The sequence below is a fragment of the Lontra canadensis genome, unplaced genomic scaffold (genome assembly GCF_010015895.1).
Source record: "Lontra canadensis isolate GAN:19392208 unplaced genomic scaffold, GSC_riverotter_1.0 scaffold120, whole genome shotgun sequence".
NCBI lineage: Eukaryota > Metazoa > Chordata > Mammalia > Carnivora > Mustelidae > Lontra > Lontra canadensis.
The window spans coordinates 1536320-1549024 of NW_022631114.1; the positions used below are offsets into that span (position 1 = coordinate 1536320).

The 12705-nt window shown below is 40.1% G+C and overlaps 1 protein-coding gene across 3 annotated transcripts in view; it reads left to right on the forward strand.

Moving 5' to 3' along the window:
- Window positions 1-12705, forward strand: part of PCNX2 (pecanex 2) — a 305450-nt gene that overhangs the window by 48100 nt on the left and 244645 nt on the right. For all 3 annotated transcript variants that reach the window (XM_032841083.1, XM_032841081.1, XM_032841082.1), the window contains exons 2-4: window positions 5818-6023; window positions 6602-6722; window positions 7423-7459. In XM_032841083.1, coding sequence (XP_032696974.1) covers window positions 5914-6023; window positions 6602-6722; window positions 7423-7459 — 268 coding nt within the window. In that variant the 5' untranslated portion in view covers window positions 5818-5913. The remainder of the gene's footprint in view (window positions 1-5817; window positions 6024-6601; window positions 6723-7422; window positions 7460-12705) is intronic.

A 12705-nucleotide genomic window follows, 5' to 3' on the forward strand; every position in this document is an offset into this window, starting at 1 on the left:
ATGACTGGGCCATGCTTATGCCTCAGAAAATGACCACACAAGTGACTTGATTTTTCATAGGGTTTTTTTTTGTTTTTTTGGGGGTTTTTTTTTTGTACTTTGCCAACACTATTGTACACAGTCATTTAGCATGTCTTGTTACATTATTGTGGTCACTTGTACTCATTCCTCATTTCCCCTTCTAATTTCTGTGGTGGGCTAGGGTACCATTAGGCTTCTAATGTGCCACATAAATAAATTATGCCTAGAGTAAGAGCACAAAGCTTCCAACTGTTGCTCTGAGTGACTACCCTTCCAGTCAAGGTCATAAACTTTGTGTGTAGACTTGGCAGTCCAATCAATAACTCCTCTTTTTTTCTGAGTCACTCAAGGGAGACAATAATCAAGGAGATGGAGTTCAGGTATCACCCTTATTGCAAATTAAGCTATTATTTGGAAATGTGTTCGATCTGCAGGTAGGTAGACTTCCTAATTGTGAGCCCTAGAGTCATGGAGCCTTATCTAGCTGTTCAGGAGCCATGTGGGAAGCATTGAGCCTCTTTGACTCAGGACTGGTGCTGGAACCTTGTAATATGGAGAGACGCCACCCAGACACACACCTCCTCCATCAGGGCTGGGTCCTGAGACAGAGGGGACAGCATGCCTGGTTCCTGCTCCCCAGAATGCTGGACAGGAATCACTGAGGAAGGAGCTAGAAGCACAAAGAGGCCAGTCTATAGAAGGAAGAGTTCCCTTTCCTGGAAACCATACGAGTCAAAAGGAGTTTCTCTGTAACAGTAATGTGTTTTGACTGCCCAGAAGACATTAAATTTTTTTTTTTTCTTTTGAGTGCTTGGTTCTCCAATCAGGTCATGGCTGTGGCTAGGTAAGTAACTTCTAGGCGAGAAGAGATACATGTGCTTATCAGCATGGAAGTGTGACTCATTTATGCTTCAGCTTCCTCTTTTTTTTAAGATGAATTTTGCAGAATCCTTCTGCAAAATTAGTTTGTGGAAGTATATAAATGAGGTTCCTTTATGAAATAGGAGTTGGTAAAGTTTGAACTCCCAAGAGCGCCCTTCTTTATGTCTGCAGACAGAAGCCCTCAGAAGTGGTTTATCCTCACTGGGCACCAGCATTATTTATGGGTAGGACTCACTCAGCCAGAGTATTGATCTCTCCAGGCCACTCAAGAGATGGTCAGTAATAAGCCATTAACCTGCAGTGAAAAACCACAATGGTATAAAATGGCACAGCTACTGTGGAGAACAGCATGGAGATTCCTCCAAAAATTAAACATAGAATTGCTGCTTGATCTAGCAGTTCCACTTCTGGATATATATCCAAAAGGATTAAAAGCAGGTCTTCAAGAGGTATTTGCACACTCATGTTCAGAGCAGCCCTATTCACAGTAATGGAGGGGTAGAAACAAGCCAAGTGTCCATCAACGGATGAATGGATACGCAAAATGTCTAATGAATGAGCACAATATTGTTCAGCCCTATAAAGGAAAGAAATTCTGACCCATGCTGCAATAATGGCTGAACCCTGAGGACGTTATGCTAAGGGAAATGATCCAGTCACAAAAGGACAAATACTGCATGATTCCAGTGACATAAGGTACCTAGAAGAGTCAAATTCGTAGAGACAGGAAATAGAATGTGGGTTGCCAGGGTTGGGGGAGGAGGAGATGGGGAGTTACCATTGAATGGGTATAAACTTGCAGTCTGGACAGATGGAGAAGTTCCAGAGATGGATGGGGGGTGATGGCTGCACAATGACGTGAATGTACTGAACGTTACCGACCTGTGCACTTACAAAAAGTTAAGAGGGTAAATTTTATGTTATATATTTTTTACCACAACAAATTAAAAAAAAAAAAAAGAGTGGGTACACTCTATGAGAGACCTGAGCCATGAGCCTCAAGGAACAGAGGTGGGTTCCATCTGGGAGAACGGCGCGTGGTCTGGGTGTCCATGAAGACAGATTCTTCTAGATGGTGCCAAATCCCAAGAAGTCCAGTTCTGTGAGCCATGCAAGTATATTTGTAATTGCTTAGTTCGTAACAGCATATTGTTTTTCATGACATTTTGTCAGGAAATTTTGGTAAAATGCATTGTTATACTACTAGACAATCTTAATAATGTGTCAGAGAACAGCATACAACTTTGCTTTGGCCAAGGATATAATTGTGAAAAATATTGCCTCCTATTAATTAGAAGTGTTAAAACGGTAAGTTCATTGAAACAAAGAAAAAAAATATGATTTCCCTGAAACAAATAAACCTCTATTCAAAATCCGAATCAACCTAATATGGGGGGGGGTTGGAATCTTTGACAGAAATTAAAAGCCAATTAAAAACTGCTCATCATGACACGTTTATTCCTAAATCCTCCTCCTCTCCTTGCATTCATACTTATAAGGACAGAAAATCCTAGGAGTTGAGGATCTTTTGTTGACTGAGCATAATGATGTCAGAAGTAAAATTGGCCTTGAAAATAATTTTCAGTGGTGTCCCTGGAAATGTACTATTGGAGGAGCCTGAGCAGAGCTTAATTACATGACATTAAAAAAAAATATTTGGTGTAGTGATCCGAAGAGGCATGTATACCCCAATGTTTATAGCAGCAGTGTCCACCATAGCCAAACTATGGGAAGAGCCTAGATGTCCATCAAAGGATGAATTGATAAAGAAGATGTAGTTTATATATACCATGGAATACGATGTAGCCATCATAAAAACCCACCAAATCTTGCCATCTGCAACAACATGGATGGAACTAGAGGGTATTATGCTAAGTGAAATAAGTCAATCAGAGAAAGACAATTATCATATGATCTCACTGATATGAGGAATTTGAGAAACAAGACAGAGGATCGTAGGGGAAGGGAGGGAAAAAAATGAAACAAGATGAAACCAGAGAGGGGGACAAACCATAAAAGACTTAATCTCAGGAAACAAACTGAGGGTTGCTGGGGGATGGGAGGGATGGGGTGGCTGGGTGATGGACACTGGGGAGGGTATGTGCTATGGTGAGTGCTATGCATTGTGTAAGACTGATGAATCACAGACCTGTACCCCTGAACAAATAATACATTTTATGTTAATTTTTTTAAAAAGGGGATATTTGGGAGGATTCTAGATTCTGTTTGCAAGGTCTTCTGAAGGGAGAGGTTTTAAAGGACATTAGGGAATTTTGGGAAGGAATAATGTACCATCTCTAGCATGTTGTAAAACTTTTCCTCTCTCCCTGGAAATTTTCAGTAAAATCGCTGTCTTTCATTATGGCCTGGTGAGGTCTATGGGCTTTTGGGGGAGTGACAAAGTGCCAGTGGTTTTTTGTAAAGAATGAGACAAGGGCCTTTTCTCACCTGGGTTGCAAACTAGATACTGAACCTCATTGTAACTTCTTGCCTTCTCTTAATTTCAACACTACCAAGCCAGGGCTGCCTCTATATTTGTGAGGGTAAGCTGAGAAGTACCTCTTCTTACTGTGGCAAGTCAGTTTCTTTCCAAACGAATTATCCCAATATCCATATGTAATCTTTTCTCTCTTACCTTCCCTAGCCTTCTCTTCCTAATACCTGAGGGCTTTTTACCCCATTTATTTCTAATATAGTTTGAATGGAAGCTTCCTTGTGGAAATGGAACCCCCAGTATTGGGTTAATCAGCGCTAGCTGACACAGTAGTCAAACCCCCAAATCTCAGTGGTTTAATGAATCAAAGGATTAAGTTCTCACTTCTAGTACATGTCCGTCTCAGATTGATAAGGGCCTTGTTCCAGAGTCACCAGGTACCCAGGCTGCAGGAAGCTCTGCCTGCTTGCAGATGGAATGTCTTAGAAACGTGGCCTCTGTGATTGCCAACTAAAGAGAAGCGTGAGATGGAGGAAGCCCTAGCTCATAACTGTCCAGGCTTAGAAGCAACGCCAGCCACTTCTCCTTATCGTCCATGAGCCAAAAGTAGTCACATGACCCTAGCCTGACAGCAAAGGAGGCTGGAAAATGCAGGGGGTCCCATGTTTAGTGAGCACGAATTCTCTCTGTGGCCCCACTAACCAGAGTACTATGAAGCCCATGTTACATTATAATTTAAAAAACTTTTGAATATAATTTGTGTCTGATAGGATGCTAATCTAGTCTCAGGACATTTGCTGCGTTTTAGTCTTCCTTTACCAGTTTCTTTAAACTCACTCTCTAGCTTTAGCCTGAATTTTTTAGACCTGAAATATATAGACATGCTAAGAAAAAGTGCTGGGGACTACTGGTGGCCCCTGTCTCTCTTTCTCTTTTAATTTTTCTCTGTATTCCTTGAGGTTCATCCCAGCTTCTCCTCAGAAGGTATGTGTGTAAATGGGAAACTTATCTGCTTCCAGGTAGGGAACCTGACTTTATTTCTATCTCTTGCTCATTATCTATGTATCATCATCATCTATCTAATTTGTTTTACTTAATCTCTCATTCACTTATTTATTAATTTATATTTATTTGTGCACCTTTTTCCCATGAAGTAAAAGCAAGTCAGTGTAGTTTTCCTTTTTCTTTATTCTTTTTGTGTGGCCATGTTGTTTATGGAAGAGTCTTACCTAGATGATGGACTATCGTGGGACCACGGTGGGTTGGGCCATGTTGTCCACAGGCTCATCAGGTTCAGGTTGAAGGAGAGACTACACTTATCACTGGATTTCTTGAGATCCTTTAGTGAGGCGCATTGATAAAAGGGTCTTGCTTTTTATTGAGGTTGTCCCTCATATTACCTTGAGACACTGGGATCTATTTCGATCTCCAAAGATAAGAATTTAGTTTAGGAAGGAGTAGAGAACCTGCTGTTCTCCATGGTCCTGGGAGAGAATTAGGATGCTATGTGGGGGGTCCTGCAGAATGGGATAGTTGCTTGGATCCTAGTGATTCTTTTTGTTTCTTGAGGGGATTGGACAGAATTGAACTGAACTTTACCATGATCTCTACACTCAGATCCTTTTACACTTATGTAACTATCTTCCTTTTGGAAGCAGGGTGCCATTTTTTTAAAAGTTTTTTATTTATTTATTTGACAGACAAAGATCACAAGTAGGCAGAGAAGCAGGCAGAGAGAGGAGGAAGCAGGCTCCCCACTGAGCAGAGAGCCCGATGTGGGGCTCAATTCCAGGATCCTGGGATCGTGACCTGAGTCAAAGGCAGAGGCTCTAACCCACTGAGCCACCCAGGCACCCCCAGTGTGCCATTTTGTGGCTCCTTGGCTGCATTAAACCACTAGGGAAATACATGTCCTGATGGTGTTGGCCTACAGGAGAGCAGAAAAGGAAAGGAGGGACGGAGGGAGGGAGGAAGGAAGGAAGGGGGGAAGAAAGAAAGGAAGGAAGGGAGGAAGGAAGGAAGGGAGACATTACATTAACCTTTCTCCTTCCTTCTTCCCTCTGTTCTCAACAAGGCTTTTTGTGCTTTGTTGAAGGAAACAACATCTCAAAGGCCTTTCTTCAGGCTTTGCTACAAGCAGACGTGCAGGAAAGCCAGACCAGGCTTGGGAAAGAACTCACAGGACATGCGAAAGCTGAGTGTAAAACACCTTTTTTTCTGTGGGGCTCCTGCCTGCGAACGAAATGTTGGGCATCCACACAACTAGTACCAGAACCTGAGAAACAGAGATTTTTTTAAAAACCTAAAAAGATAGCAGCTCTTTCTCCTCGGGCATCACAACCAGGAAAACTTATAAAGCCAACAAAATTCGAAATCTTGCCCAGTTTGTATTCAGTGAATAGTCTGACAGGGCCTTCAGATTTAAAACAAAAGAGCACCCTGCAAACGAATGAATTTTTTCTTTCTTTTCTCTTCTTTAGGCTTTTCCTCCAAATGCTATCACTGCGTTTTTTTACTGCAGTTCAGTGACTGTATTCTTTACAGTCATCAAACTGGTCAGTTACCGCCTACACCTCATGTTCGATAAAGGAGAAGTAATTCAGCAGAAGCCCTCTAGAAAGAAAGAAAAGCCAAATAAAGACAAAGAGGCCAACAAGGAACATATAACCCATCCCAAAATTCCAAGGTAACCTTTCTTTTCATGTGTTGGTTCATCATTTAAATGTTTTAGTTTTGGTTAAAATTTTTTTTCATTTATCAGTTGTTTATAAAAATACACCAATATGGACAGACACAAATATGTACACTTTTCTTCTCTTGGAGCATACACTTAAGCATAAAATTGATATTGATAATCAAGATGGTTTAACTATTAATGTGACCTTATACCGTGCTCTGGAATTCACTTGCATTAGGCTTAACACAGCAAAATATTTTACTCCAGCATTTTTATATTGTCATCTAAGTGCTTAGTGCATGCCAGAGGAGTTTCAAAAAGAACACCTGTGTTTGTTAATATTGAAGTAATACACTGCTGAAAAATCAAGTAATTCTTGAATGTCATTGTCACTATTCTTGCCCTTATTTCTGACAGTTCCTTTAGAAAGCGTGTCTTATTTTAAAAGAAGATTCGTTATTCTCCCTTACAACCAGCATTTGCATACAGTGAATATTACAAAATAGAATCTAGGGAAAGGAGTTGGTTTGGGACAATACAACGAGTCCACTTTGATAACCTCACTGCTCTGCTTCTCTGTGCTTTAGCAATAACAGGCAGATTAACAACGGCAAAAAGGAGAAAGCTCCTCCCAGCCTCTCCACGCCTCCGCTCCGCTGCAGCTCCAGGGGCCAAAACATAAACTCTCACCACTCCTCTGGGCCACTGGTCAGTGTGTGTTTTTTCTGTTTCTTGCCATTCTTGTCGCGCAGTGTTGATCCTGCCTAGAATGGGAGTGTGCAAAGGTAGCGATTCTAGTTGTGAATACTGCCCTCGTGCTGGTAGTGTGCCACGTCTCGGAGTGCAGAAGTGACCTCAGGGGAGCCCTTGGCCATGAGATGAACACCCGGCAGGTGCTGGACACACCACACCTGGGCTGGTCTGCTGGCTGCCCTCCACTGCCGGGCCTGTGGCTCTGTCCCGAAAAGCCTATCAGCCGACCTTGACTTCTTTCTCCCTCTCCTGCCTGTCTTTCGCTGTCTTCCCCTGGGATCAGCTGTGCCACTCTGCAGTAAATCGCACCTGTCTCTCGGGAAGTCAATAAACCCCTTTGCTCCGGATGAACCTTACAGGGCTTTATTCGCGTCATACAGAGTAGAACATTCTTCTCTCTCCTTTTTACCTCCTTAATTATCAAACGCCTTTTATCACAGTGCAGTGGTCTTGTTGAGAGATCCGCACTTAGCTATATTTTGTATTTGCTTTTGCTCTCTGTCTGATGAGAAGCTGACGCAGAGAGGACACTGTATCGTCTCTTTCCCACTTGCCGTTTGGAAAACCAGCCACTGCCACTCCGTGTCTGCTGACTGCTTGGAAATGGGCACTGAGCTGCGTCTCCTATTGATTTTTGTTTTTTTCATTTGTTTAGGAGTTGCCGGCGCAGGAAACAGTGGAAGATCTCCAAGGTAGAGTGTTTATTGTCACCATTTAATAATTGATCACAGCATTATCTTCAGTGATGTGAAAAAGAACTTCTGGAAAACAGAATGTCAGGGAATTAATTTAAAATAAGAACCATACCTAAGACTGCATGGTTGTATTTCAACTTCATTTCTTCCACTCTTAACTATAATTACTTCTCACATCACATCTACTTTTCGATTATAATGTTTTTTCAGATCCTCTGTTATTGTCCTTTCTCCAGTGTGTGCTTATTTCATATGGCTCAGAATAGCAGATAAAAAGTAGAATTAGGGGGGCCTGAGTGGCTCAGTGGGTTAAAGCCTCTGCCTTCGGCTCAGGTCTTGATCCCAGGATCCTGGGATCGAGCCCCACATCGGGCTCTCTGCTCAGCGGAGAGCCTGCTTCCTCCTCTCTCTGCCTCCCTCTTTGCCTACTTGTGATCTCTGTCTGTCAAATAAATAAATTCTTAAAAAAAAAAAAAGTAGAATTAATTTACTATTGATGTAGACTTTTCATTGTGGCACTTACATTGAAAAATGACAGAAGAAATGTTATTGCATTTGTATACTGCATTTCCTTCAAGATACAAATTTTGTTTCTGGAAATTTTCTTTTAAGCCCCAAGATTTTTATTTTCCTTTTTCACGGAGATTTCATTTTATTATCTTTCGCTTGCCTTCAGAAGACTCAGAAAAGAGTGTTTAGAGGTGTTTAGAGGTCCATTCTCTGCATTTTTATTTTCTTCTAGCAGTCCTACTAAGAGAAATTTATGCTCTAAGTTTTGAAAGTAGCATAAAATTTTATCTTCAGGAAAACAGCTGAAATTAACACTTGGATCTGAAAACTTAAATGAAGTTCCTTTTGTCATCACTCAGCATTCCACGATAATGTGTAGAGGATTGTTCAAGTTCTTTTTTCTATACTACTACTACCAAAAGAAGAAGTGAGCTTTAGTTAGGTTTCAGATATGTTAGTTACACACAAACTTCCATAACAATGTTATTTTATGTCCATTTACACACACACACACACACACACTCGCATTGTATTATCATATTACACTACTTACTCCAGCTCAAGCTATTAACAGCATTACTCTGCATCCTTTCACTGTCTGTTCTGGGCTTTTGACTCCACCATTCCAACTGAAACAATCCCTTCTTTCCTTCCTTGTGCTAGGAATTACAGTAGAGACTGCATGTTTCATTTCATTCTGAGTCATACGAGTCAACTGGACGGGTGACATTTAGAGCCACCACTGGCTGCTAAGTCCAATGTTTTCTCAACAACACTGCGTGAGAGCAATTTTCTTTTCCTTAGGCCAATCTTGTAATAGGCACAATGGCGTTCTTTTTTAAATAGGTCTCTTGAGTTATAACACAGATGCCACACCATTCACTCATTCAAAGATTATAACTCAATGGCTTTTAGTATATTCACAGAGTTGTATATCCCTCACGTAGTCAATTTCAGAATATTTCCGTTACCTTGAAAAGAAATCCCAGACTGTTTAGCCATTCTCCTCAATCTCCCTGTCTTTTCCAGCCCCAAGCAAGCACTATTGGATTTTCTGTCTCTATGGATTTACCCATTCTGGACATTTCATATAATGTGTGATCCCTTGTGACTGGCTCCCCTCAATTAGCATAATGTTTTCAAGGTTTATCTGTGTTGTAGCTTGCATCAGTGCTTCATTTCACTTTATTGCCAAATAATATCCCATTAAAGGGCTATACTGTGTTTTATTTATCTGTTCATCAGTTGATGAACTTGGAGTCCTCTGCACTTTTTTTGCTATTATAACTAATGCTTCAGTGAACATTCATTGTACGAGATTTTGTGCGGATGTGTATTTTCATTTTCTTGGATATATACCTAAGAATGGCATTGCTAGATCATGTAGAAACTGTTTCACCATTCGGGGATCTACCAGACTGTTTTAGAAAGCAGGTGTGCCCTTTTACATGCCCATCATCAATACATGAAGGTCACAATTTCTCCATGTTTTTGATGCTACTTGTTATTGACTATGTCTTCAAATATAACCATTCTAGTGGGTATGAAATGGTATCTCACTGTGGCTTTGATTTGTTTGAAATTACTATTATTATTTCTAAAAGATTTTATTTATTTCTTTGACAGAGAAAGAGAGCACAAGTAGGCAGAGAGGCAGACAGAGGGAGAGGAGAAACAGGCTCCCCGCTGAGCAGAGAGCCCAATGGGGGGCTTGATCCCAGGACCCTGGGATCATGACCTGAGCCAAAAGTAGATGCTTAACCAACTGAGCCACCCAGGAGCCACTGATTTGCATGAAATTAGTCATTTTTCTAATGACTAATGACATTGGTGTTCCATGATCATCATTATCTTTAGAGAAATGCCTATTCAAGTCTTTTGCCCCGTTTTTAATAAGGTTGTCTTTTTATTGGAGAATTGTAAGAGTTCTTTATATATTTTAGATACAAGTCCCTCGTCAGATATATTTGCAAATATTTTCCCCACTCTGGGTTTTCTTGTAACTTTCTTACTGGGGTCCTTTAAATTATAAAAGTTTTTAGTTTTCATGAAGTCCACTTTATTATTTTTTGTTATTGTTGTTGCTTGGGCTTTTGGTGTCATATATAAGAAACCATTGCTGAATCTGAGGCCTTAAAGATTTATTCCTATGTTTTATTTTAAGAGTTTTATAGGGTTAATTCTTTTGGTCAGGTCTATGATTCATTTTGGGTTAATTTTTGTGTATGATGTGAGGTTGGGGTTTGACTTATTTCTTTTGCATAAAGTTTATCAGTTGTCTTAGGATCATTTACTGAACAAACTATTTCCCTCCTCCCCGCCATTAACCTTGTCCTGGCACCCTATTGAAAATCAATTGACCATAATGACAATAACGGTTTATTTTTGGACTTTCAGTTCTGTTCTTTTGGTCTATATATCTACGATTATGCCATCATTGTACCATCTTGATTGCCGTTGCTATATAATAAGTTTTAAAATCGGGAACTGTGACTCTTCTAACGCATTTTGGCTATCCTGGGTCTTGTACATTGCCATGTGAACATCAATTTCTTAAAAAAAAAAAAACCATCTGGGATATTATAAAGACTGTATTAAACCTTTAGAAAAATTTGAAGAATTGGCATCTTAACAGCAGTACATTTTCCAGTCCATGGATTTGGGATGTCTTTCCATTTATTTGGAACTTTGAATTCTTTTGACAATATTTTGTAATCTTCAGTGCACAAATTTTGTACTCTTGTTAAATTTATTCCCAAGTATTTTTTTAGATGCTGTTATAACTGGGATTGTTTTCTTAATTTTGTTTTAGCTTGTCTATCACTAGTGTATGGAAATTGAATTGATTTTTGCACACTGATTTTTATATTGTACAAACTTCCTGAATGTTTATTAGTTCTAAGTTTTTTAGTGGATTCCTTAGGATTTCCTATGGACAGAGTGATATCACCTGTTAATAGAAATCTTTGGCTTTTCCCTTTCCAATCTAGTTGCCTTGTATTTATTTTTCTTGACTAATTGTCCTGTATACAATTTCCAGTACAATGTTTATTGGATGTTGTGAGAGTGGATATCATTGCCTATTTCTTATCTTATGGGATAAACATTCAGTCTTTTACCATTACATATGATGTTAGTTTCGAGTATTTAGCCTGTATCAGGTTGAGGAAGTTCTCTTCCATCTCAGGTTGTTGAATGTTTTTGTCATGAGAGGGTACTGGATTTTGTCAGAGGGTTTTCTGCGTCTAGTGACATAATCATATAGTTTTGTTATAGTGTCTTTCTTGACACATATTGCTTAGTAATATGGTATGTTTTTACAGTTCAAGTGTTAAGGATAGAAAACAAATGACTATATCTGGTTGGATTTCATTGCTACGCGATATCTCGGTGGTCATTTTAGGCCAATTGTGTTTCTTGGTTTTCCAGGTAGGAAATTCATTATGGCCATTTTTACGTAGGATATTGAGGAATGACATGCTAATGTATTCACAAAAGACCCACTTATGGGCCACACTATGACTTTATTCATGTATATGCAATAAGGTGTAGCTGACCAACTATCTTCTCTTGGCTTTTCAAATTTTCCTGATTGGCTTCCCTGTCAGTGACCTTTGATTGATCCTCCTCTGTTGTTTCACATGTAAAGGCTGGAGTATCCTTGGTCTTGGTCTTGGACCTCTTTCTCTTCTCCAGATGCCCGGTCTCCTTTGGTGATCTTATATCTGGCTTTAAATACCGTCTATGTGATGATGGTGAGTAAATCTGCTTTTCCAGTTTTGAGCTCTGTCTGGTTATCAGTCTCATGCAGCCAGCTGCTTACACCTATTTCCTCCTGGACGAGTTGTGTAATGATTATATTAAATGGATCACCACTTGATCTCCCAATTGCTGTCTCTAAATCTGTACTTCCTCTGGTGTTCTCCTTTTCAATAAACAGTCCCATCACCAATCCCATTATCAAAGCTTTAGAATCAAGAGGTGTTCCTTGGTTTGTCTTTCCCTTGCTACTGTAGCTTTAGTCTATCAACAAGTCTTGTCAATTTTACTCCAAAACGTATTTCAAATTTATCTGTTTCTCTTCATGTCCACCCCCACTGCCCTAGTCCAAAACACCATTATTCATCACCTGCAACAGCCTCTTCCCTGGTCTTTCTCCTCTATTTTTTTTTTTTTCCCTTTATGAAGGTCTTGTAGTACTCTTCTCTTCTTCAAATTTTCTCGTACTTCTGCACAGTCTACCCCTCATACAGGGTTCTATTTAACAACCTAGTTCAGAATCATGTGTCCCTTTGAAAAACTTCTGCTGGGTTCACATTATTCTTTTTTTTTTTTTTAAGATTTTATTTATTTATTTGACATACAGAGATCACAAGTAGGCAGAGAGGCAGGCAGAGAGAGAGAGGGGGAAGCAGGCTCCCCGCCGAGCAGAGAGCCCGATGTGGGGCTTGATCCCAGGACCCTGAGATCATGACCTGAGCCGAAGGCAGAGGCTTAACCCACTGAGCCACCCAGGCATCCGGGTTCACATTATTCTTAGCATAAAATCCAAGCTGCACACTTTGGCTTATACATGGACCCTGTCGACCTTGCTGATCTCTCTTGCGAGTCTCATTCACCCTTTGCTTTTTCTACTCCAGCTCCATGTACTTTCTCTCTCTTCCTTAAACATGTCAAGTGAGTTCCCATCACAGGGTCTTTGCATTAAATCCTTATTTGTTTTAAAACCTGGG